The 22,641-nt window shown below is 46.8% G+C and overlaps 1 protein-coding gene across 3 annotated transcripts; it reads left to right on the plus strand.

Annotated features, from left to right (window-relative positions):
* The first annotated feature begins 801 nt into the window (after positions 1-801).
* WSCD1 (WSC domain containing 1) lies at positions 802-20,199 on the plus strand. Of its 3 annotated transcripts, XM_058817832.1 has the most exons (10): positions 802-1,266; positions 7,334-7,537; positions 7,661-8,005; positions 10,774-10,888; positions 11,356-11,543; positions 14,102-14,223; positions 16,186-16,351; positions 16,849-17,013; positions 17,704-17,904; positions 18,931-20,199. In XM_058817832.1, exons 2-10 carry the CDS (start codon positions 7,513-7,515, stop codon positions 19,281-19,283), a joined length of 1,680 nt encoding a protein of 559 aa, XP_058673815.1. In that variant the 5' UTR covers positions 802-1,266; positions 7,334-7,512; the 3' UTR covers positions 19,284-20,199. The 3 variants fall into 3 exon arrangements, with proteins under 3 accessions (XP_058673815.1, XP_058673812.1, XP_058673814.1); XM_058817829.1 differs by having other exon boundaries at positions 1,221-1,266; positions 7,334-8,005; XM_058817831.1 differs by lacking the exon at positions 802-1,266 and adding an exon at positions 1,381-1,531 and having other exon boundaries at positions 7,334-8,005.
* The last annotated feature ends 2,442 nt before the right edge of the window (positions 20,200-22,641 follow it).

A 22,641-nucleotide genomic window follows, 5' to 3' on the forward strand; every position in this document is an offset into this window, starting at 1 on the left:
CAAGTCCATGGGACTGGTCAGAGCATGAAGCAATGTGCAGCATACTGAGAGGAAATAGGATCAGTCCCCATATGGCATTCCAATTCCCTCTTTCCTCCCACATCCAAGAAACCCCGAGTGCTGTTTCCTCACAGCCAGGCAGGTGTTGGGTCCGATGTTTCTGATCCACACTTTCTGGCACAAAGAAGAACCAAAGGTTGATCCCATAACCACATTCTGTTTTGACTCCCAGAGATGGATTTCCACAGGTTTCATTAAATATGTGCAGACCATAGGGTATTTCAAAACCCTAGGCAGGGGTGCAGCCAGCACCCATTTAAATGCAGATGCTTTAAGAATAATTATCAGTTGCTCAATCTCCATGTGAAGCAGCAGCAGGACGGAGCTGGAACATGCAGAGAAGGTGGCAGTGCAGGCAATCCTGAGGACACCAGCAACTGCCTTTCAGCTCTCACATTTATAAATAATTTATTTCCAGCCACCTGTGCCCAGAATAACAATTTTCTGCCCGAAATCTCCAAGCTGGTGCTGGGAGGCGGGCAGGGGCTCGCTTTCCCGGGACCCTCTCGACCTGTTGGGAAGGGGTCCGGGTCTCCAGAGGGGCAGCTCTGAAGGGATGTCCCCCTAGTGGGAAGAGGCACGAGAAACAAACACGGAGCATCCGTTCAGCTGATCGCATTAGGGCTTCTCGCTGCTGCTGCTGCTGCCACTCAGCTCTCTGACGATGCAGCCATCCGTGCGTTTGGACAAACACCCAGGCAGAGGGAATGGGTAGGTCTGCAAACGTCGGAAGCTGCAGAAGGCTGCAGAGCTCTGCTGTGTAGCAGCCTTAGAGGAGAGGCTGCTTCCCCGGGCAGGGGAGCGTTATGAAACACGAGCGCACTGGCTGTGCCTGAGGATTTTGGCAGCGCAGCGCGGACGCCGCTTCCATCCTGCCTGTTGGCGCAGGAGGCCATGGAGCGGCTCCCTCCGGCCGGCTCCCGCAGGGCGCAGGACCCCGGCGCGCCGGCCCGCTGAGCCGCGGGGACCGGAGAGCCGCGGGGACCGGAGAGCCGCAAGGACTCCGGAGAGCCGCGGGGACCGGAGAGCCGCGGGGACCGGAGAGCCGCGGGGACCGGAGAGCCGCAAGGACTCCGGAGAGCCGCGGGGACCGGAGAGCCGCGGGGACCGGAGAGCCGCGGGGACCCCGGAGAGCCGCGGGGACCCCGGAGAGCCGCAGAGAGCCCGGAGAGCCGCGGGGAGCCCTGGAGGGACGCGGCGGCAGCGGTGAGCGGCGCGCAGAGGGGCTGGGCGAGCTCTCGGCAGGGCAGCGGGAGGGAGCGGAGCGCCGCAGACCCGGGCACGGCACCGAGCGCGGCGCGCAGGATTACGGCTCTGGAAGCGGGAGGCAGCAGGAGGATTAGCAGGGAAGGGCAGAGGGAGCAGGATTTATCAGCTTTTCAGATATGCATTACGGCCTTTTGTAATATTTCACTGGATTGTACAGGACTTTGCCCAGCTACAACAGGGGCTCCTCAGCCGCCAAAGAAAGGTGAGGTTTTTCCTCTTTTTCTTACACCGTTCAGTATCTGCCTCTGCGAGCCGTGTGCCAGCTGGCCTGGGCACGAGCAGTGACCGGACAACTTTTTCGAGGCTGAGGTATCAGCATTCATTGCAGTCTCAATGACTATTTGTTTTACTAAATTAATCCACAGCATCTAAGTAAAGGGGCTGAGCGGCATTATTTACAAAGGCTGCAGGTTGCGCTCAAGATGCCCTTCCCCAAGCATCCACGGAACATTTTACTTGAAAAGTCAGCAATGGATACTGCCAATGTGTGTGTGTGACAACCTAGTGAGGCAGGCTATAATGGTCAGCTTCTCCCATCGGTTTCTGGAGCATCACTGTGCTAAATAACTAGACTCTACCAATGTTTAGTAGGTGAATGTTGCAGGATTTCAGATATTGAAGGGTTTATGAAAGGCACTTCTAAAACACCTATGATTAAGTTACAGAGCTCTATGTTATTTTAATTCTAGTAGATTTCCTTGCACACAGGGAAAGATCTCATCTGTAGATCCTGTGGGCTAAGGCAAACATAAATATATGCATAAATATATGGTGCATTTGTTACAACATTCTTGTGCAAAACTTCAGCCACAGACCACATAGGAGCTTTTGGAAACTGCAGATAGAGAATCATTTGCTGGGTGGTTGATCTCTTAGTACCTAAGAACATGCATCATACATGAATGTTTTATTGCTAATTAAATACTTTTGAGATACAGTAACAGTTTGCTGAAAGCTTTCAGTTTATCAGAGAATGGTGACAGCAGACTGTATGTTACCTCTGGAGCACACATCACTCTGTTTACAGAATGTACACACATGGATGTGGATGCACATGTGCACCTGAAATGCGTGTATGCATGTGTCTGCATGCATCTCTTCCATACTGGCATGGAATTAGTCCTGCTGGTTACTGCATTATGACTTGAGATAGGTAAAAATTGTGGGATTAATGGAGAAATACCACGGTGTGATCTCTGCTCAAGCTGTCCCTTAGCACTTTCCAAGTCAGCACTCTCACAATAAGCCGTGCTGGACCATATGCCTCCCACAGGCTCCTCTGCATCCCTCACCTCAGGCTCACCAACAACGTTATTGTCTGGATTTATACCTATGTATGCTAAAAAACTGGTCTTAAAAAGCCAAATATTTGGTGAAAGAGCCACTGGGATAGGATTTGCACAAGTTAGTGCCAACTTCTCCAGCCTCAGGCTGCAGCTCTGCTCTGTGGCATTGCCTTTCCCTTCCAAAGCTGAATTATCTGTATCTGTAAAACGGTATAATATATATTTTAAATTTGTGTTACTTTCAACTTGATTTGACCAGTTCATGAACCGTAGAGTTTTTCTCCATCTTTCTGCTAACTCCATATAAATATTTTTCTTATTTATCACAGTTCAGTGTTATTAAACGTTTTTAACACAATCTCACCATCAAAGATAACTTTGCAATCTGATTACATCTTGTATCAAGCCCACGTGTAGCAAGCAATGGTAAGCTCACTGGAGAGCCCTCTCAAGCTGCAAGACTTGTCTCCACAGCATGTGGAGAAATTTGGGTGCTTCTACCTAATTTCCAACTTGTTGGCAGACCTCCCTTGTTGGGAAACATGTGGGGTCAGCACAGACACATCCTCTAGCAAGGGAAACTTTGTAAGTTGTAAGAAGTGGTTGAAGTTTCTCAGAATTATTGGAATAAAGGAAACTGCAAACAGCTGACAGGGTCCCAGCATCAAATCTGTGGTTTCTTAAGCGTTTTACTTCCTATGTGCATTCACACAATTTGATATTTGTCTTGACTTTCCAAAACACTGAGAAAATGGCAGTGTGTATCCAAGGAAAAGGCTGCAAGACAGAATCCTTCAGTTGAGGCTTGACTGCATTTGTCCTCAAAGAAAGCTGACAAAAGAAAGGAGAGACATTGAAGAAGGATGGATTTTTCTAAAAATAGTAATCATGAGTCCAATTCCCTTCAGTTTACAACAGGAAACATCATCTTGCTTCCTTGCCAACAACTCTGAATTTGCAAAATCCTGCTGGTCTTTAGACAAGGACCAACTCTTGATGACCTGCAGCTGTCAATGCAGCACTGACTTAATCTTCTGCACTGAGCACACATCAAGGGACAGTCCTCAGTTAAGTAACCCTTCACCTGCAAATCTGGGGCTGTTTTTCAATGTCTCCAGCCTTTACCAGCATTCGCTGAAAATATTCATTCTTCCCTTAAAAATTCTGCAAATGCTCCTTCAGCTAGGAGAGTAGAATTGCCAAGAACTTTATCATGTTTCTTTTATTTCTCTCTACAAATACGTTAATGCAGCTGCCTAGTGTGATATCCTCTGTCACATTTTGCGAGTTCATTTTGGAAGCAAGGTACTGATACGCTTTTCCTTATAGCAACTTTTTTGGTAGCAGGAGATCCTTTCCCTGCTGAAGTCTCAGCACCTTGTAGATCTGTGCTTCCACTCAGCATGCCCAAAGCTGATAATTTCCAGTGCTAATTATTGCCCGTTTTTCAGTGCAGTGTTAACCCTTTCATTGCCCTCTTCACCTAGAGGTCTCCTCTGCCATTTAACAGTTCTGACTGCCCATCAATTATCCATCATTGTCCTTTCAATTATAATTTTATGATTTTACTAACAACTTCCAATTCTTATGGTCCTAAGACCCTTTGGCTGTGAGAACTGATAAACAGGGATAGAAGACTTGATTTCTTTCATTTAGCTTAATTGATTCCAGGTGAAACATGCATGAAAAAGACAAATGCCGCATTTTCTATTACAGATACTAGTTATTTCCTCCTTAGTCTTTCCTTTTAAATATAATCATCAGAAGTGATGCACTTCAGCTCTTTTAGGCATACTTTGATGATATTGCAATATGCAGTTTATGGAAAAATCAAATGACAGTTTTTATTTCAGCAGCACTTTGCTATTTCCCCACTAAAAAGCAACATTTAGTTTTTGAGTTGCACATTTGCAGCAGTGGTTGTGGGCGGAGAGTCTGCTTATTTATTTGGTTGGGTTTTACTAGGATGTACTGTCATGGCAACTGCTCTAAGGGTGAGTGCATCTGGAGGTAATTCGTACACATCATGTTGAATGCAGCAAAATTGCATCGTACCATTTAAACTTTTTCAGCCACTGGGCATGGGCAAATTTACCCCTTTGAGACTCCAAAACAGCTTCCCCTTACTAAACAAACAAATACATAAACAAACTTGGCAGAGCATGAGGAGCAATAACAAACATTTCTTGATGTTTGGATGCAGAGCCTGTTTCACAGTTAATTTAGGTCCAATACCTTGGGTGTTTTCCCCAGTTCTGCTGATGCACAGCAAGCTTTCCATCCTGTCCGTGTGGAGGCAGAACATTGTGCCCTGCCCAGGGGATGTTTGGGCAGGCATTGGCCAGACCAGTCTCCCTCGGCTCCAGGAGGCATTGCCGCGTGCTGCCCCGGCAAGTGCCAGACCCTCTCACCCTGCTATTGATGTGGCCTCCAGCTGTTCCATTTTACATCACTGCAAGCATGGAGAAACTCTATCAAAATCCACTGACCGACCACACAAGTAACGTTAAAAGGGCCTAAATTGGGTCGGTGATGCAGTTTCAAGCATAATGTGCCTGACCTTTGCTACATGGTCTTGATGGCCCTTCTCCAGCCAAGTTGTGGGCAGTGCTTGATGAGCCAGAAAGCTCCAGCTATCCCAGCACAGCCTCTCCAACACCAGCAACAAGGACTCATCTGAGAACTTGGGCCTGAAGCATCTCTCTCGGTGAATAAACCAAAAGAGCTGTAAAACCCTGAATTACAGATGTGCAGAAATGACTGCAAATATGATATATTTATCCAGTCTTATCTTTCTGCTGGTGGAGGGAAACCTTAAAGCCTTTGAGCTGGCGTGTGAGTGCGGGCATGGCCGCGTCCCCGCCGAGGTTCTCAGCAGCGGCCCTGGCAGGGCCGCTCGGGCAGCGTGCAGAGCCCGGCCCCTGGCACTGCCCTGCCGGCCCTGCCCCGGCTTCCACATCACACAGCCTGCACTGGGAACCGCTGCTGGGAACAGCAGCCCATGGCAGGAACAGCTAGTGAATCAAATCCCACCTATGCTCATAGACAGTATTTCTTCAGGTGAATTAGTGCAGTAACATCCTGCAGGATCTAATTATGGCTAATTTTCCATTCATTTGTGTCGGTACATCTGACCCTTTTACTGCAATTCTTGAGCACTCACAACATTGATCAGAGATTTAACTCTACGGGTCAGCTCTTTAGCTGGTGTAAATCAATGCATTTTCTTTGGCTTTGGAGCTGATCCGAAGGGAGGTGTGCAACTTCTGCTGTAGGGAGAGCAGTCAGAATTCACTGAAGATGCTACAGCTTGGCAGTGCTTTGCACCTGCTTGTGCTCACCAGCCCTTAGAGAAAGAGTAGCAATCAGCACATTCAATACTTCTGGATATTACTCAGTCCTCTACAGTTAAAATCAGCATACATGTACTTCAAAAAATACCAGTAATAAGAGTACCTAAATCAGGTCTTCAAGATCACCTGAACTGTAAAATTAGAGACAGAGACTCCTGGCTTGTGACTGCCTCATTTAGGAATTGAGCCTAAAAGTCACAAAAAGGAATTCAGGCTCAACTGACAAAAGATTTAACTGAGCCTTAATTTATTTTTGTTGTAGAAGTTTTGGATCTTTGGTTTGGTTGCTATATAAGACAGAAAGAATTTGCACACAACCAAATGAAAAAGGGAATGGGTGGAGACTAATTTGGTAACATTTATTTAATAAAGCAGCATAAGTAAGCAGATGTTCGTTGCTAGGACTGTGAATTTCAGGAGTGTGCCCCAACTGCAAGCTAAGCAAAAGTCATAATATTTTCTTTTCTGGAAAACACTGCATCTTTTCTCAACACTTGCCTGGCTCCACAGAGAAAGGATAGACTGGAAAAACTGGAATTTATGGGGATATGCCAGCTTTTATTTGCCACCGGAGGTTAAAGGTTCCCTAGAGTACAAAGGAGCTTTTCTTGCCCAGACAATCCCATCATGATACACATCAGCACAACTAAAGCTGCAAAGCTCAGCAACAGTCAAGAGAGATCTGCTGAACTTGAGCTGAAATTTTTTCAAACATTCACTAGTTTTTATCCACACAGATTCCCACATCAACAGTTGGTAATATGAATTCACTAAAAAAAATGTAGCAGGATCTCTGGTTTCTGTTAAAGGAACACACACAGAACCTCCAAATATCCTTCCAACATAAAGCCCAACTTCTTTGTGCTGCACAGAGATTAATAATTATTATCTTATCTATTGTGAGTTGATGCAATTTCTTTTTTCTTCCCACATACCCACACTTCTGTTTCCTTCTGATCTTCATTTGTAGCTGAGCTACTGTTTAGCTGAAAGGAAGGAATTTGGTAATACCTCCCTAAAAAGATGCCTGTTCATCCAGTGACAAAGGATGGAGATGTTGGCTATTGATAAAAGAAAATAAAGAACTTATTTTCCAAACATTCCTAGAGAAATAACCTCATCATTAAGGTATTTCTTGTGCATTCCAAGTTAAAAGACAGAAAAGAAAAAAGTCTGAAGATCTGAAAGTCGCTTGAGCTCAATCAATCGTTCTCATTTGACTATAGTTCTTAATGTGCATAATTATAAACAACAGATGGAGAAATGCTCAGATAAAGCCAAAAGGGGTGGGTGGGGGAAAGTCACCCTGATGGTGGATGTTTTCAATTTGGATGTGAACCAGCCTTGCACCCCTTGGTGTTCCAGGTTTCAGCATCGGCGGCTCGGCAGGGCACGATGAAGGCGCCAGCCCTGCAGCCCACGGAGCCCCTGGGGCAGCCAGGCGCCTGAGGCTGGCACCAGTGCCACACCAGGCTGGTCTCTGCTGCAGACAGCTGGGAGGAGCTTTTCACCAGGAGAAGGCACCCAAGGGATGGGCTGAACATATGGGAGGAATGAGTGTCTGGCCAGGTGAAGATTTGGAGGCCTGTTGGGAAGCGTGAAGGGCCAGTTTCAGTAAGGGCATGGCCAAAGCTTTCTTCAGGCTACAGAAGTTTCTCCGTCGGATCCAGTTTCTGCTCTTCTTCCTCACAGCAGCTTACCTGATGGCTGGCAGCCTCTTGCTACTGCAGCGGACCCGCTTGGTTCTGCAGCAAGGTCCCCGTGGGACCCCCAGTAACCAGGCCCTGCCGGTGCCCGAGGAGATGAGCAGGGTTGGGATGGCAGAGCCCAGGAGCCTGCAGAAGCCCCGGCTGCCGGTGGGCACGGATGCGCTGCAGGAGCCGGCCCTGGGCCAGCAGCACAGCCCGCGCTGGCTCGTGTCCCGCAATTCGGAGCTCAGGCAGCTGAGGAGAAGGTGGTTCCACAGGTTCAGCAGCGACCAGGAGCCCCTGCAGACAGCAGGCTTTAAAGCAATGAAGCACACTGCTGAGCACAAAGGTAAGGGACGGACCCTGCCCCTTTTCTGGCACACACACAGGCTGCACTTTGCTGATCCCAACCAGCCCTGCAGGTCTGCCTTCCTCCTTGCTCATCACCACTTTCAAAACAGTTTGTAGGCATATCCCTGGGCCAAAGTACAAAGGATCCATGCTGGGTGACTGCTCTGCCCTCACTACAGCTGCAAAGTATAAGTTGTAATCTTTGATGCTTTGCCTTTTAGAATTAGTTGTTCTTGGAGATGTTTCACTGATAATAAAACAGGAATGGGATCTGGATGACTAGACACCACATTTCAGAACTGCTTTTTAGTTTGTTGAATAAATTTGCCCAAACAGAAGGGCACAAAATCCCACAAAATGGGTGCCACATCGTTGTATTTACTGAGGGAATTGTCTCTAGAAATGGGAATGAGAAGGTGATAGTGGTGGGAGATGAGTCACACAGTGTGAGTCAGGCAAACTGAACCACTGGAGTTACCTGAAGCTCCAAGCTGGAGCTGCTCCACAGATGCTTCAGAGCACCTTGTTGGTGGCAGATTTTGGTGGCAGAGGAGAGACTGAGAACTGCTCAGCCAGTGCATTGCTGAGGTTCTAGCTACTGATGAGAGGGGCCAGAAGGACTATTTACTTGTACATCTCACCATATTGAACTGTAGATTCAAATATACATCATTTGAATATCTGATTGAACATGAAGGGACATTATTAATAACAATATTGTTAACAAGCATTGGAATGCCTTTGAAGGTAATTAATTAAAACTTAACTACCTACGTAGAGCATGTTATCTTCTCCAATTCATTTCTAGTAAACTTAGAGACTTGTTATTTCAATATGGATTCCTTTCAAGACCTAATGAGCTCCTCCGTGCTTATAATGCTTAATGATGTTTCAGTGATGGCCCGTGGCTCCTGCTTAGCAGAGCAGCGTTGATGACCGTGGAGGCTGGGCTCGTGCACCCCCATGGGTGCCATCCTCATGAGGCAGTACAGCTCTGCCCCGGGGGCTGCCAGCCAGCCCTTCAAAGGCTTCCCCAGGCAGACCCTTAACCCAAGTCACAAACCATGGCATGTCTCCAGCCTGCTGTGAACCTCCCAGCTCACTTTGCCTCACTCTGTCTCCACCCAGGAGCACGCGGCCTTTGGTGAGAAAATCCAAGTCCTTTTTTTCTCCAGGTCAGGCTCTCACCTGCTGACATTGCAAGTGGCTCAGGGTAGGGACCACACTTTTCCTGACAGAGACACTGACAAATACTGTTAGTACAACTGTGAGAGTTTTCTGTTCTGATTGCTCCCAGTGGATGGAGTTTTCCAGTTCCCCATGCCTGGTTCTGCCACTGAACAGGATGCAGAGGTGACAGGGATTGTATTGCTGACACAACATGACATGCTGCTCTGAGACTGTGGCATCTCCTTGGCTCATTCATGGGAGGATGTGAATGAGAAATGCTGTCAGACTGGTGGTGGCTTGGGAGGGACCCAGGGAGGAGGGCACAGGGGGCTGGACTGCCCAGGGCCCCCACTCGGGCTCTTTGGCCCCACATCCTCAGTTTTCTGCTGCTACACGTTTGAGTCAAAGTACCCAAATCAAAAGTCTCCAGTAAAATGTGGAGCATCTTCGTTGCAAGTGCGTGACTCCCACCTCGTTAATGGTGTGCTGGGTGTGTGTGTTCACAGCTTGTGAATTTTCTAATTACATGTTGGCAAATTACCGTGCCGATCTTTGAATCTACTGTGGTGTTTGTGATATTTAAATGTTTGATTTACTATTCCTGACTCCAAAATCCCTGATAGAGAAACTCAAACTTCCTTTTTCTTCTGAATTAGTTAATATAATGGTTTTTTGTTTCATTTTTCACCATATATTCTTTTCCTATCCACATTATTTAATGTGTGCTTACATTATTCAATTTCCCTGTGTTATCATCTCAATGTTATTATTTCTAAAATAAAATTTCCTTTTTTCCTTCATATTTTGATGATAAATCGTACTTATAGACATACAATTGCTGTATAATAGTGGGACTCCATCGTTCCAATTGTATATTAAAAAATGGGCTGGATTTTTACAGTATTTTGTTCATGACAACAAAAATTAGGCTGAGCACTGAATGCAAGTCTAAGAGAAATATTTATCTTTCCTATGCTAAGTAAAGCAAGACATATTTGAAGAGATTCCTTTGCACCAGGGAGGAGATAGCTCAGTGTGATGGCTACATTGTGCTGCCTAGTAAAAAGTGAATTTGTCTTTCCATTACAGCTTTAATGTAACTCTCTATATCCAAAGAAAATTGATTTTCTTAATATTTCTCTTGCACCATCTCATTATCAACTAGAGATTTTAAAGAACACTTGGGAGAAATCCAACAGGATTTCTGGAAGTTTTCAGCATTTGAAGGCTACATTCTCCTGTACTTTAGAGAAGTACCGTGTTTTGTCATCCCAAGGAGGGAGTTGAGCAGACAGCAGCTGCGTGCAGAAGCTGCAGTCCTGGGTGGGTTGGGGACCTGGGTATGCAACGGCTGTGGAAGGGAGAGTCTCATTTCCTTTTAGCCCATTTCCAGGGGGAACAAGCGGACAGTGGCACTGGCCCCTTACCAAGGTTCAGCAGCAATGGAGCAGTCTGCCGAGGGTGTGGGACCCCAGACAGGCTGGGACTTGACCAAATGCAGCCCTGCTTGCAGCCTGAGGCACTGGACAAGCCTGGGGTGGGTTTTTCCCTTCCATCCCATATGCATTGCCTAACCCTGGTCTTGCATGCACACAGGCACCTACATGGGCTGCTTCACTCACGATTCGAGGGAGAGGACACTGAAGGGAGCTGTCTTTTATGACTTAAGAAAAATGACAGTAGGTCACTGTCAGGAAGCTTGTGCTGAGAGGTGAGTAGTGTTTTTTCACTGCAAGTTTTCTCTTCTTTGACAGTAAGTGGAACTGAATTTGAAATGGGAAAAGCATTCCTATGTTAAACATACAGCATGTATGACAACAATTATTATCTCATACCTCCAGGCACAGCATAGCTCTGCTTCTCTGCTTGAAGCAGACAGCTGCAATGCTCTCTATTCTCTATGGCACCATGACTACTTACATTATATTCTCTATTGTCCTGGACAAAAATTGCTGTTTGGTTAAAGAGTCATTGTAAGATAGATATCTTTTGATAGACATAGGTCTCTAGCCCATGTCTTGTTGAGGGGCTGCCCTGCTGAGGATGTACTCAGCTCCAGAGCAAGGCAGCAGGAGCACAGGCTGTATGCAGGGACACGGGGACAGGCTCGTGCCCTCGGGCACAGCCTGGGGAGCAGACAGGCCCCTCTGTGCCAGTGGCTGGTGTTTCTGCTTGCAGAGCTTACAGCTACGCGGGCCTGGCGTTCGGAGCAGAGTGCTACTGTGGGAACACGCTGCCGGCCGCCGCCGCCAAGGCCGAGGAGTGCAGCAGCGAGTGCAAGGGCGAGAAGGGCTCCGTGTGCGGAGGGCTGAACCGGCTCTCGGTCTACAGCGTGGAGCAGCTGCGGGCAGGAGCCAGGCCGCTGCGTAAGTGGGCGTGCGACCGGACCGGGGAGGCCGCGAGGGACACGTGTCACGGCCAGGCTGCGGACAGGGGCTGTCCCTGCCGCTTGTCTCACTCCGTTTGTCACCAAAGTTTGAAGCGGCAAAGGACAAAGGTGCCTGAAGGGCACAATGTCCATTTGCTGCTGGTCTGGTTCCTGGCTCCTACCCAGAATAGCAGTGCTGCTCAGCACCCCAGAGCAGGGACATGTGCCTGGCACGCTGCCTCAGGGCTGCCACAGATGAGGTTCCTGTCACCAGGGAGAAAACTCAACACAGTGCAGAGTGACTGCAACAGAAGCACAATTTCAGCTGAAAAACCCATTCCCTTTGGTATCTACTGAAGGGGTGTAAATCCATGTCTGTTTAAGAAACAGCCTTGGAAGAGGTGCCCTGTAACAGGAGGGCAGAAGATTACTCAGATCAAGGCCACCCTATGCTCAGATGATCCTAAACACAATGAGTAATCTGTGACTGTGAGGAATGAGCGGGGGCCAGAAAGAGTCACATCAATCCCTTTCCTGAGAGAAATGAGACCAGAGTTTTGCTTTTCCATGGAGTTCTGTTTCAGCAGGAGTTGGGAATTTTGTTCTATCTTTAGATAATCTATCGTTACCCCATTATTCAGTTAGCTGCCATGAGGGATTCAATGGATAAACCTTTAGGCAAACACAAAGCACATAAGAGATCTAAACTGCTGATCGCTCTTTGCAATTGTCAAGCTCACAAGACCTTATGGATGTCATTTGCTGAGAAGCACCAAGACCTTAGGTTGTGCCAGTATTGATGGTCCTTCATTTCTTCTTAAAGACAAGTCAAGGTTTGTACACTAATCCAACCAGCTACATATAAATTATATATCAAAGGTACACAGACCTAAATTGCTACTGTCAGGATGACAGGCATGTTGGCAGGTTTCCCAGGACATGCATCACTGTTTAAACCTCCAGTATGAAATATATATACACATTCCTCAGGAAAAGACAGCATTTAATTTTTTTAAAGTATTAATTAATTACTCCTCAAATTAGTCTAGCCTGAAGCTAGAGTTGTAATTTTCTTGCCCTTAGTAATACCTGACAGTTGTCTGTTTGAAGAATCCCCCTGACACAAACCAGCTGAGGGGCCAACAGAAGTATTAATCACAACGAACAAGTATGTTAGAATGTAACTCTGAGACTCTAAAGGCCCCCATGATTTACACTGTGTACTGTAGAGCACAGACCTCACATAAGCCTTTCACAGGGAGCAGATTCAGTGACATCTCCACTTAAACCTTTCCAGACAGGGTTTGCTGTCGCCCCTGTCGGTCTCTGCCCCGACTCCTGCCCCCATGCCATGGTGAGGAAGCCCAGCGTGTGCAGCTGTGGCAGCCAGAGTGCCACAGTCCTGCGCGCCTCAGGGTGTCTTTCCCCCAAAGAAAGGGGGCAGACCGCACAGATCGGGATGTTTCCAGTGTAACCCATGGATGCATCCTGCTCCCTCCCGATGCGGTTGTAGGCAGGTTAAGCTTTCTTCCTGACCACTGAGAAAGCGCTAAACGTGTTTGTAAACATTTTGTTTCAAGAATTATATATCAGTGTAAAGTTTAGTAGAAGACCTTTCAAGAACATTCTGAGAAGTCCAAACACTCCTTTTATTCTTTGGTGCCATGCTCAAAGGGACCTGGTCCTAAGTCGACTCCTGTTCCTTTCAGCTTGGGAGAAGTTATTTTATTTTCACATCATCCCAGAGATCCAGCTCTTCTTCTAGTAAATTATCTGAATAGTTACAAGAATAAAATTTAAGCAGCTTCTCCTTAGATTCCTCTAGGCTCTTGCTAGAGAAATTTCTGCCAAGAAATTAATGCAGAACCAATTTTTTTTTTGTAACTGCACCACGTCTCTCCTGTCATTCAACTCACTTCCCACATCAGTTCTGGCAATACCGTTGAAGGGAGCAACTGCAAGAGTGCCAAGCTCTGTGGTATTTCTACAGAAGCAGGTGAAATCAGAGGCTGGTGCTGAAGACACAGTGGAAGCTGATCTCCCTAAGCAGCTGACAAAAACTCGCTTCAGAGTCTGAAAGGCTGCAGCAAACTCCCTTGGCCCGAAAAGGCGTGGGAGCAGAGGGGCAGCTGAAGAGGAAAGTGGGTCCGGTGGTGGCAGGATTTTCAGGAGTCATTTACATTTCTTTCCTTTTCTGATGCAGAAGTTTTGTAGATTTTTATCAGGGCTTTTAACTCAATGAGGGGAAAGCAGGTCTTCAGAGGAAACTGGGACCTGCAAACAATAGCAATGCCCTCCACTGGTGGAATTAAACTCCGTGCTGCAGCGCTGCTTCCCGTGGTTAGTACAAAGATAAAGGCATGTGCTCCTTTCAATACCACACGATTTACAACATGTTTTTATGGTGTATATTGCAGTTTCTCTTATTTATGCAGCCTTTGTGATATAAAATTTATTTTATTATTTTTGGCTTCTGAACCTAATATTATTCTTTAAAAGAGGCAGGATACTATGGACATCGTTTTCTTAAGAGAAACCTATTTCATGTTCCCGCAGGGAGGAATGTTATCTATCGAGGATGTTTTAGAGCTCCAGAAAATTTAACAGACACCTTTTCAGCCTCTTTGATACAGCCCAATTTGACGGTGGAGATGTGCTCTGAATTTTGCTCCAAGAAAGTAAGAACAATTCTCATTTCACATCCTTTCTTTTATTGTTATTTTAAATTCTAATCTACTGAGGGAAGGACAGAGATTAGTGCCTTAGAGCTTTGAATTTGCAAATGAGTTTCTAAAGGACAAAACTCATCAGAGTAAATACCCGGTGATGCATCTGGTCCAACTGCTGGAGTGGGGATGGCGGGAGGGAAAGTCATCAGAGTGGTGCCACCAGACATGATACACAGGCAAGCTGTTCTAAGTAATGAGTATCGACCGAGAAGAAATCGATGCCGTTTCCGTGTCACATTCCAATCAAGCCCTGAGCCACATCTGCCCCCGGGGGAGGTGGCTGCAGCTCATGGGGACACATTCTGCCAGAGGGTGGATGTGGGCTGGCAGCATCCCAAACGTGGCTCCAGTGCCCTCCAAGGGAGCCGGCTCCACTCAAGGAGCCATCTCAGGGCACGGGACCCTCTGCCTTAGTGGCTGCTGGTTCCCCTCTCTTCCCTTCCTCCCCACTCTCATGGGGCTGGTTTTTTCTACACAGGGTTCACTAAATGGTTACATTTTGCCTGCAGCCTCATGCAGTAAACTCAATGTTCAATTACTTTTTGCAGCATCACAAAATTGATTAAAACTGTTAGCTGGCTGATTACAGTGCTTTGACCAGGATCCATGGCCTCAGCGCAACCTCCTCTCCCACTGAATAAGCAAATGGCCTCAAGTTGTACCAGGGGAGGTTTAGACTGCATATTAGAAAAATTTTGAGATTTCTCATGCAGAACCCACTCCAGATTTCTCTCCTTCCTCACTCATGTGCTGCCCAAGCTGTGGGAAGATTGTGCAGGTGAGGGTCAGCCTGCCCTGGGGACAGACGCTGCACCACTGGCACCCTGCTCTGATCACCTTCTCAAGATGCAGGCATACAGAGGAGCAGTTATTCTGTTCCCTCACAGAACCTCCAGCCATCCAAAAAAGTTCATCGCTTGCAGAGGCTTCCTGGCATGAGTTACAAGGAACGCTTTTATTCTAGGCTGTGTTTGAGGGCAGGGCCGCTTACTAATTTCTCAAACTGAGAAACACTGCTTCATTGTAAAGGAAAAATTTCTGTTTGCAAGCAAACCCAGAACTGTTTTGCCCTTGGATCAAATCTGTAAATAGTTTTTGACAATGTCATATCTCATGTGCTAAGTAAATGTTGGCTGTTGGGCACACACAGCACACGAGTTGCATTTGACTCCTTATCGGAGGATGAATGCATGGGAAAGAGCAAGAGATAAGCTGCTCAGCAGTCCTGTCACATGCTCCCAGACTCTGAAAGACTTTTAAAAGGCAAAAGGTGTTGATATGGAATAGATGGACTGGAACATTCTGTGCTCAAATACTCCCTGAACTTCCTTCAGCCCGCCCACACAGCCCCATGCCACCAAGAGAGCCCACAGGGGACTCTAAGGCAAACCAAATCTTTCTGGTAAACTGCAAAAACCCTGAATTTTAGGGCCAGTAAGCAATTGCTAATTTCTTTGGCAAATATTTAGCACATTTCCCTCAAAATTTTTTTAATTTTTACCAGTATTAGCCCAGCAGCCAGGATTTAGTACCCCACCCCTACACAGCTTTACAGCCTGTAACCCTTCCTTGATAATATTGGTACACCAAAATCTGATTCATTCTGCATCAAATCCAATAAAAAACACTTCTTACAGACAAGAATTTTCCTTAGGAATTTATTCCTTGCAAACAACACTAACTTTCTCATGATTGTACACCTTAGTAGGCTTCCTATCTAGAAACAAGGTGAATTTCAAAATTTACAAATACAAAGACGTAACAGGAAAGTAGCATGAGCTTTAGGATGACAATGCTTTGATCTTGGCAGCGGCCTTGTGAAGATTTATTTTCTTTGCATGGCAGCAGCATTCCCTGCAGGCTGCCGGTGCCACAGCATTTACACACGGATCTGTTTTCCCTGGTTTGCAGGAGTTCCCGCTGGCAGTGATCCGAGGGCAGGAATGCTACTGTGGATACCCCACCGGGCGCTTCTCGCTGCGCGAGGGCACGGACGGGCGGCGCTGCGGCGGGAGCCACAACGCCAGCAGCGCGGCTGGGGGAGGCTACTGCCTGGTCTATCAGACACCTGTGCAAGGTACCAGCTCCAGCCTCGCTGTGCCAGGGCCGCGGCTGCTGGAAACAGCCCCCGTGCCCCTTCTGCAGCGAGTAAAACTCACCTCGTTTACAGCACTCGGAGCCACAGTAGTGGGTATCACCACACGGGCAGCAATTTAGGAAACAGTCTTTCTCTAAATTCCCCTCTTGCAATCATGCTCGTGAAGATGCATCTTTCCATTCTCTCATTATGCAACACCTTTTAAGACAACTTGCTGGCAAGTACAATGGTTTGTTGCAGCTTTATCAAAAAATCATTGCCTTACACAAAGCCAGCAGAAACCTCTTTGAGGATAATCTCTTTGGCCTCATACAGCTGAATTAATTTTAGGAAGTAGCTGACTCACAACCAGACCAAATTGATATGCTATACTACTAAGAAAGAGAAGAAGGAAGCAATAAACTATAATCAAGAGCTGTATGTGGAATTATTAAAAAGCCACAATACTAACAATGAAGTATCTTTTCTCCTCACAGACACCCGCTGCACAGACAGGAAATTCTTAACCACCAAATCCAAAGTGTTTGTTGCTTTGTCAAGCTTTCCTGGGGCTGGGAATACATGGGCACGCCATCTGATAGAGCACGCCACAGGATACTACACAGGAAGTTATTACTTTGATGGAGCCCTCTACAACAAAGGTATCGGGGCCCGAGAGATGGGACACAGGGAGCCCTTCCAAAGCACAGAGCTTTACTTATTGCCCTGTCATCCTTCTGCTTGAGCCAGCAACGGCTGTTGCTGTCAGCATGTTTGGTACAATTTAAACACGCCTGGCCCGAGCAGCCTCCTGCAGTGCAGGTGGCAGCAGGGACAGCTCCAGCAGCACGCTGCTCTGACAGGCAGCTGCCCTCACAGACAACAGCCAGGCTCTCCATCTGCAAATGGACACACTGCCTGCCCTGCTGCCCCGTGCACACACAAGCGCTGCTCCCACCTGACAGGCTGGTCCAAGAGACCAGTTACCTAAACACTGTGGGTAAGACCCTTCAGCAAACATGTAGGTTAAATTTTCAAACATTACTAATTATTCTGAGGTGTAATTACTACTTACATTACTAATATCCTGAGGTGGCAGAGGCTCAGCAAGCATCCAGCACCGGCCCTGTGAAAAGCTGCCTCATTGCAGTGTGGGGCTGAGGATGCCTCCCCCAGCAGAGGGATAGCCTGGCTGCCAGCACGTGTCCAGAGTGGTGGCTGGGGCTCCAGCCATCGTTTAGCTGACAGGTAATGTCACACCAGCTTTACACCACTGTAGGGAATGATTTAGCTGGAAAAAGCACAGACATATAATCAGGCAAAACAGCCAATAATCCTGTCTTGTAAAACAGGTTTTAAAGGAGAAAAAGACCACTGGAGAAGTAGGAGGACCATCTGTGTGAAAACACATGAAAGTGGCAAGACAGAGATTGAAATGTTCGACTCGGCGATCCTGTTGATAAGGAACCCATACAAATCACTGATGGCAGAGTTCAACAGAAAATACGCCGGGCATCTGGGCTATGCCACTGACCGCAACTGGAAGAGCAAAGGTGAGCATTACCCCAGCACAAGCTGGTTGGAAACCCATTTCCTCAGTGCACTGGGGAGCGGGGACACACTAACACTTGAGTGAGTGCTGCTAACAAATTCAGTGGGACTTGAGTCCTGCTACAGCTGAGATCAATCCCAAAACCTCTGGCACCTGCACAGTGCGAGCAGTTGTGGTCTTGCTGCATGTCCACCCCCAGAGGGGAATGGAGGGCAGCACCATTACCACAGGCACACTGGGGCATCACTGCACTGTTGGGCATAGAAAACATGTCCATGTACAAGGCTCCTCTGCACAGCCCATTTGCCAGGCTGAGGTGAAGAAAATTTGCCCCTACAGCATGTAATAACCATGAGAAATCTAACTTAAATCTGGAGGATCCAATGGAGCATGGCATTTCATGATGGATATTTTACAGCCCTGCACAGGTGCTACTGCACTGCAGAAAAATAAGGATAATTGCAATAAGTGGACCTGAAATTCAGTGTCCCCTGAACACATGAAAAGGCTTCAGAACCTGCCAGCCAGTTGTTTGACTGGCAACTGGCTGGTGACTGTAATTTCCCCGCTGGATACACTGCTGCATTTAGATTCTGCAGCAGAAAAGCCACTTGGCTTCCATTTCTCCTTGTACATATTTTAGGCATTACAGCTGGGGCTTGGTAGAGGGCTGGGGGGAAAAGTGGCCTGTGTCACAGCACATTTCTTTCTCAAGCTGATGTACCACCTTTCATCAGTCACAACTCAAGACCTATTCATCAAAAACTGACAAAATAGCCCCCAGAAAAAAGTAAAAGTCTGCTGGGAATGGCTTTCCCATACTGCAAACTGCAAATTGTTACATTTCAGCCACAAATGCTCTTTGTCCAGCCCAAAAGCTTTCACTAGGACTGTCTTGACTTCAGGAAATTAAATTATGAAAAAGAGCAAATAGAGATCAAGGTATCATTAATGTCTAAAGCAGAGGAAAATTGCTGACATGCAGCATGGCTAACTGTCTCATTTTCATGGTTTCCTGGTGATCCAGAGTGGCCAGATTTCGTGAACAGCTATGCCTCCTGGTGGGCCTCCCATGTCCTGGAGTGGCTGAAGTATGGGAAGCGCCTGCTCGTTGTCCATTATGAGGACCTGAAGCAGAGCCTCATCCCCAAGCTGAAGGAGATGGTGGAGTTTCTGAATGTGACAGTGACAGAGGACCGGCTGCTCTGTGTGGAGAACAACAGGGACGGGAATTTCAAGCGGTCTGGTGCTAAGCAGAAGAATTTTGAGCCATTCACCCAGGAAATGAAAGATCTTATCAACAGATACATCCTGACAGTGGATGAAGCCCTAAAGGGAAGAAACTTCTCCGGGCTGCCCAGGGAGTATGTGCCAAGATGATAGGCTGCTATCACATTGCTGTGGTTAAAAATGAAGTTATTTTTTTTCTTAAAAAAACAGAAAACAAACAAACAAAAAAAAAAAAAAAAAAAAAAAAAAAAAAAAAAAAAACGCCACAGACAAATAAGAAAAAAAAAAAAAAGAAAAAAGAAAAAAAAAAAAAAAAAAAGAAGACCAGACCTCTTCAGCAGTTATGGCAAAGATACTTGTGGAGGCTGCTGAGCTGTGCAGCAGTTGGGAATGCCTGGGTTTTGTCAGCCCCAAAAAGCCCCAAACCTGGCTCCAGGGGCATGGAGGAGACCCCAGAGGGGTGGCAGAGAAGGGAGTGCCACCTGTGCTAGAGGCTTGACACAGTTTTCTGCACCTCCATCTCTTCATCTTCAGAGTCATGGTGGGTCTCAGGGGACACCAGAGCCAAATGTCGCCATGGTCAGTGCTCTTGGTTCTAGAACTGGTCAGCTGGGAAGACCTGGAGAATAGGAGCAAAGAGGGTGAACCCCAGTCCTTCTGGCCCCAGCAGGGGTAGGATCACATCTCCTACCTCATCCCTGAAATCCCTGGAGGAACTCCAAGGCAGTCCAACCTGGAAAACCACAGCTACTGAGAGCTGCGCTCTGGAGCCCCCTGCAGCAGCCATACAGGTTTGACTTTTAACTCCTGCAGTCACCTTGGGTGTGTTTGACCCTACAGGAGCCCGTGGGGACAGAACCCTCCCATGTGCAGCTGGGGAGAGAACAGGGGCATCCAGGGCTGGCAGGGCAGCTGGCCCCATGATCCTGGGCCACTGGGCAGCTTGGAGATGGTTAATCCCTGTGGCCAAAGGAGCTGCCCTGCTGCAAGACGCTTCTGTTCACGTGAAGTAAAGGATTTCTTAAAAATTTGAGTGAAAATACTAATTTTAATAAAACAAGTTTATATAAAGGGAGCTGAACTTCCTCTGCCTGTGTATCATTGGTGCTTTAAAAGCAATACAGGACATGGAGTACCCTTCAACCCAAGCCTCTCCCTGTTTACACCCCACACGTGGCTCATCTCTGTGCCACCTGCCTGGTATGGGGCTTGTTGTGGGGCTGTCACACCCCCATCCCTAATGCTCAGTGCCTTCCTTGGCAGTAAGGGTCTCATGGGCCACAAAGTTGTGAGGGATTGCGGTGGACTGAGCTGGTTCACAAGGAAAACAGGAACTCTTTTTGTTTATGCAAGAGATACAGCTCAAAAAACCCCACTCAGTTTGGGTGCTGTAAGCCCAGATAAAGACAAGGGGTGAGACCCTGAGGTGCCTGCGCAGGGTGGCACAGCCCCCTGGGACACCACGCAGCCCCCACGCAGGAACACAGCTCACACACGCCTGCACTCCAAGGACAAAATCCCAAATCATATCGTGCCAGTACCAAACACCACAGACAGTACACAAACACCCAGGTACAGAAACATTCCCATAAAGCAGATAAATAAGGATGCTACAGAACAGGACTAGCACCATCTCCACTCTGACTTAGTAAAGAACTGATCCTTTTGGAAATTATGCATTAAAGGTCTTCCAAGTTTCATTTGGGCAGTAGTTGCTGTTGATGGATGTGGGTCACACCCCACAAAGTTTGAGCGCAGCCTATGGAAAGAGCACAGATACTTCACAGAAAGAAACTGCTCTTAGCCCCACTGAATTACATGCTTGAGACCACAAACTAGGATTTGGGCCCACCACAAAACATGAAGATTGTGAGAATGACATTTTATTACATTGCCTTTCCAGTCTTATCTAGCATTACAGGATCATTTTAAAAACATTTTGATCATTTCAAATCTGCAAATAGTGAGCAAGGACTGGCTGTAAACTCTCAAGAAGGCAATTTAATTACACATATGTCCTGTAATGAAGACTCTAAGTGGCTAAAATTAGAGCTGGCAAAAATTATGAATGTGCATTAGCTCTGTAATGCCAGAAATCAGCTCGTTTGACAAAAAAAGAATTTGTAGCCAACCATTTCTTAATAGCTGAGGTACAGGGGCTACCTCTTTGTTTTTATACATTTTGTACAAAATGTGTATACAAGGGACTGTAAATCAGCTCTTCCCCTTTGAACCACGATGTTACATTTTTTAGCCTCCTGCACACTCAGACCAGCAAACACATCCATCTCTCAGCTCCATCTACACAGCACCTGTTTATCTTCAGTTGCTGGTTCCCAGACCAGGAGCTTTTCCTATCACACTTACCATCCACACACCCTGGTTCTTCAGTCTGAAGGCCCCTCAGGTTGCACCATCATGCACCATCATGCATACAAATAGAGCAATTCACAGAGAATGTTAAAATCTTATTGGGAAGTGTATAATTTCTAGACATGGGGCATGATCACCACTAATGGCTGCATGGTTTTGACCAAGCTACCTGAAAGAGCAGCAAAGAGGAGAATGGCTTCTCTTAATCACATGAATCATTGTCAAGCAATCCCTCAAATGAAGAGGAATACAATTGAAGTGCGTTATTAAATGCTTTATGCAATAGTTAAGATTATGTGAAAGGCCCAAAGATTTTTAAACGAAATCAGCTCTGATTGAGGAAATGTGATGTCATCAATGCAGTCTCTCCCTGCCCTCTTGCTGCAGAGTTGTGTCCTGCCCCTGCTCTTGGAGCCTGCTTGTCACACCCTGGCCTACAGGAGGGTGGTCTGCAGGTACCAGCTTGCCTCCTGCCCACCCTGGAGACACCAAGTGGGATTTTTCTGCAGTTCAAGGCTCACCAAAGCCTTGGCTACAGCTCCTTCAGGTGCTGCCCCAGTGCAGGGAACAGCATCCAGCTGCCCGCATGGCTTTTGCTGCTGTTGCCTTTCATCGTGCCCAATGGAGGGCTCCAAGGTGTGTGGGGAGGAGAGGCTATGGAATTGCAAGCTCTTAAAAGTACTGATAACAAAAATAATTTTGTCCTATGAACCACAGTGGAGAGACCTTTCCAGGTCTGTTCTGCACCGGTGGGGTGGGTTGGAAGCACACTGCATTATCTGGAGCAGTTACTGCAGTCACACAGTGACTGGATTATGAGGGCTTACCCCGAAGGCAAAACAGACTATCACAGCCCTTGAATTTTTAGATATGTCAGAAGCTGCATTAACCTATAATACTTCTGAAATAAAGCACTTAGTACCACCATAGCAGAATTATACAGCTGGTTTCATAGGAAAAAAAAATCAAGTCACAGTGAATGAAAAACACAGAGAGGGAAGTGATTTAAAGGCAACACCTTGCTAATGACAAGAACATTTCTTTGACGAGTGAGGTTATAAAGGAGCAGTCTGCAGTACAACTGCATCTTTCAGGAAGCATCAAATATGCTAGAAAATAAACCAAATCTTCCATG

Source organism: Ammospiza caudacuta, chromosome 20, assembly GCF_027887145.1.
Source record: "Ammospiza caudacuta isolate bAmmCau1 chromosome 20, bAmmCau1.pri, whole genome shotgun sequence".
Classification (NCBI taxonomy): domain Eukaryota; kingdom Metazoa; phylum Chordata; class Aves; order Passeriformes; family Passerellidae; genus Ammospiza; species Ammospiza caudacuta.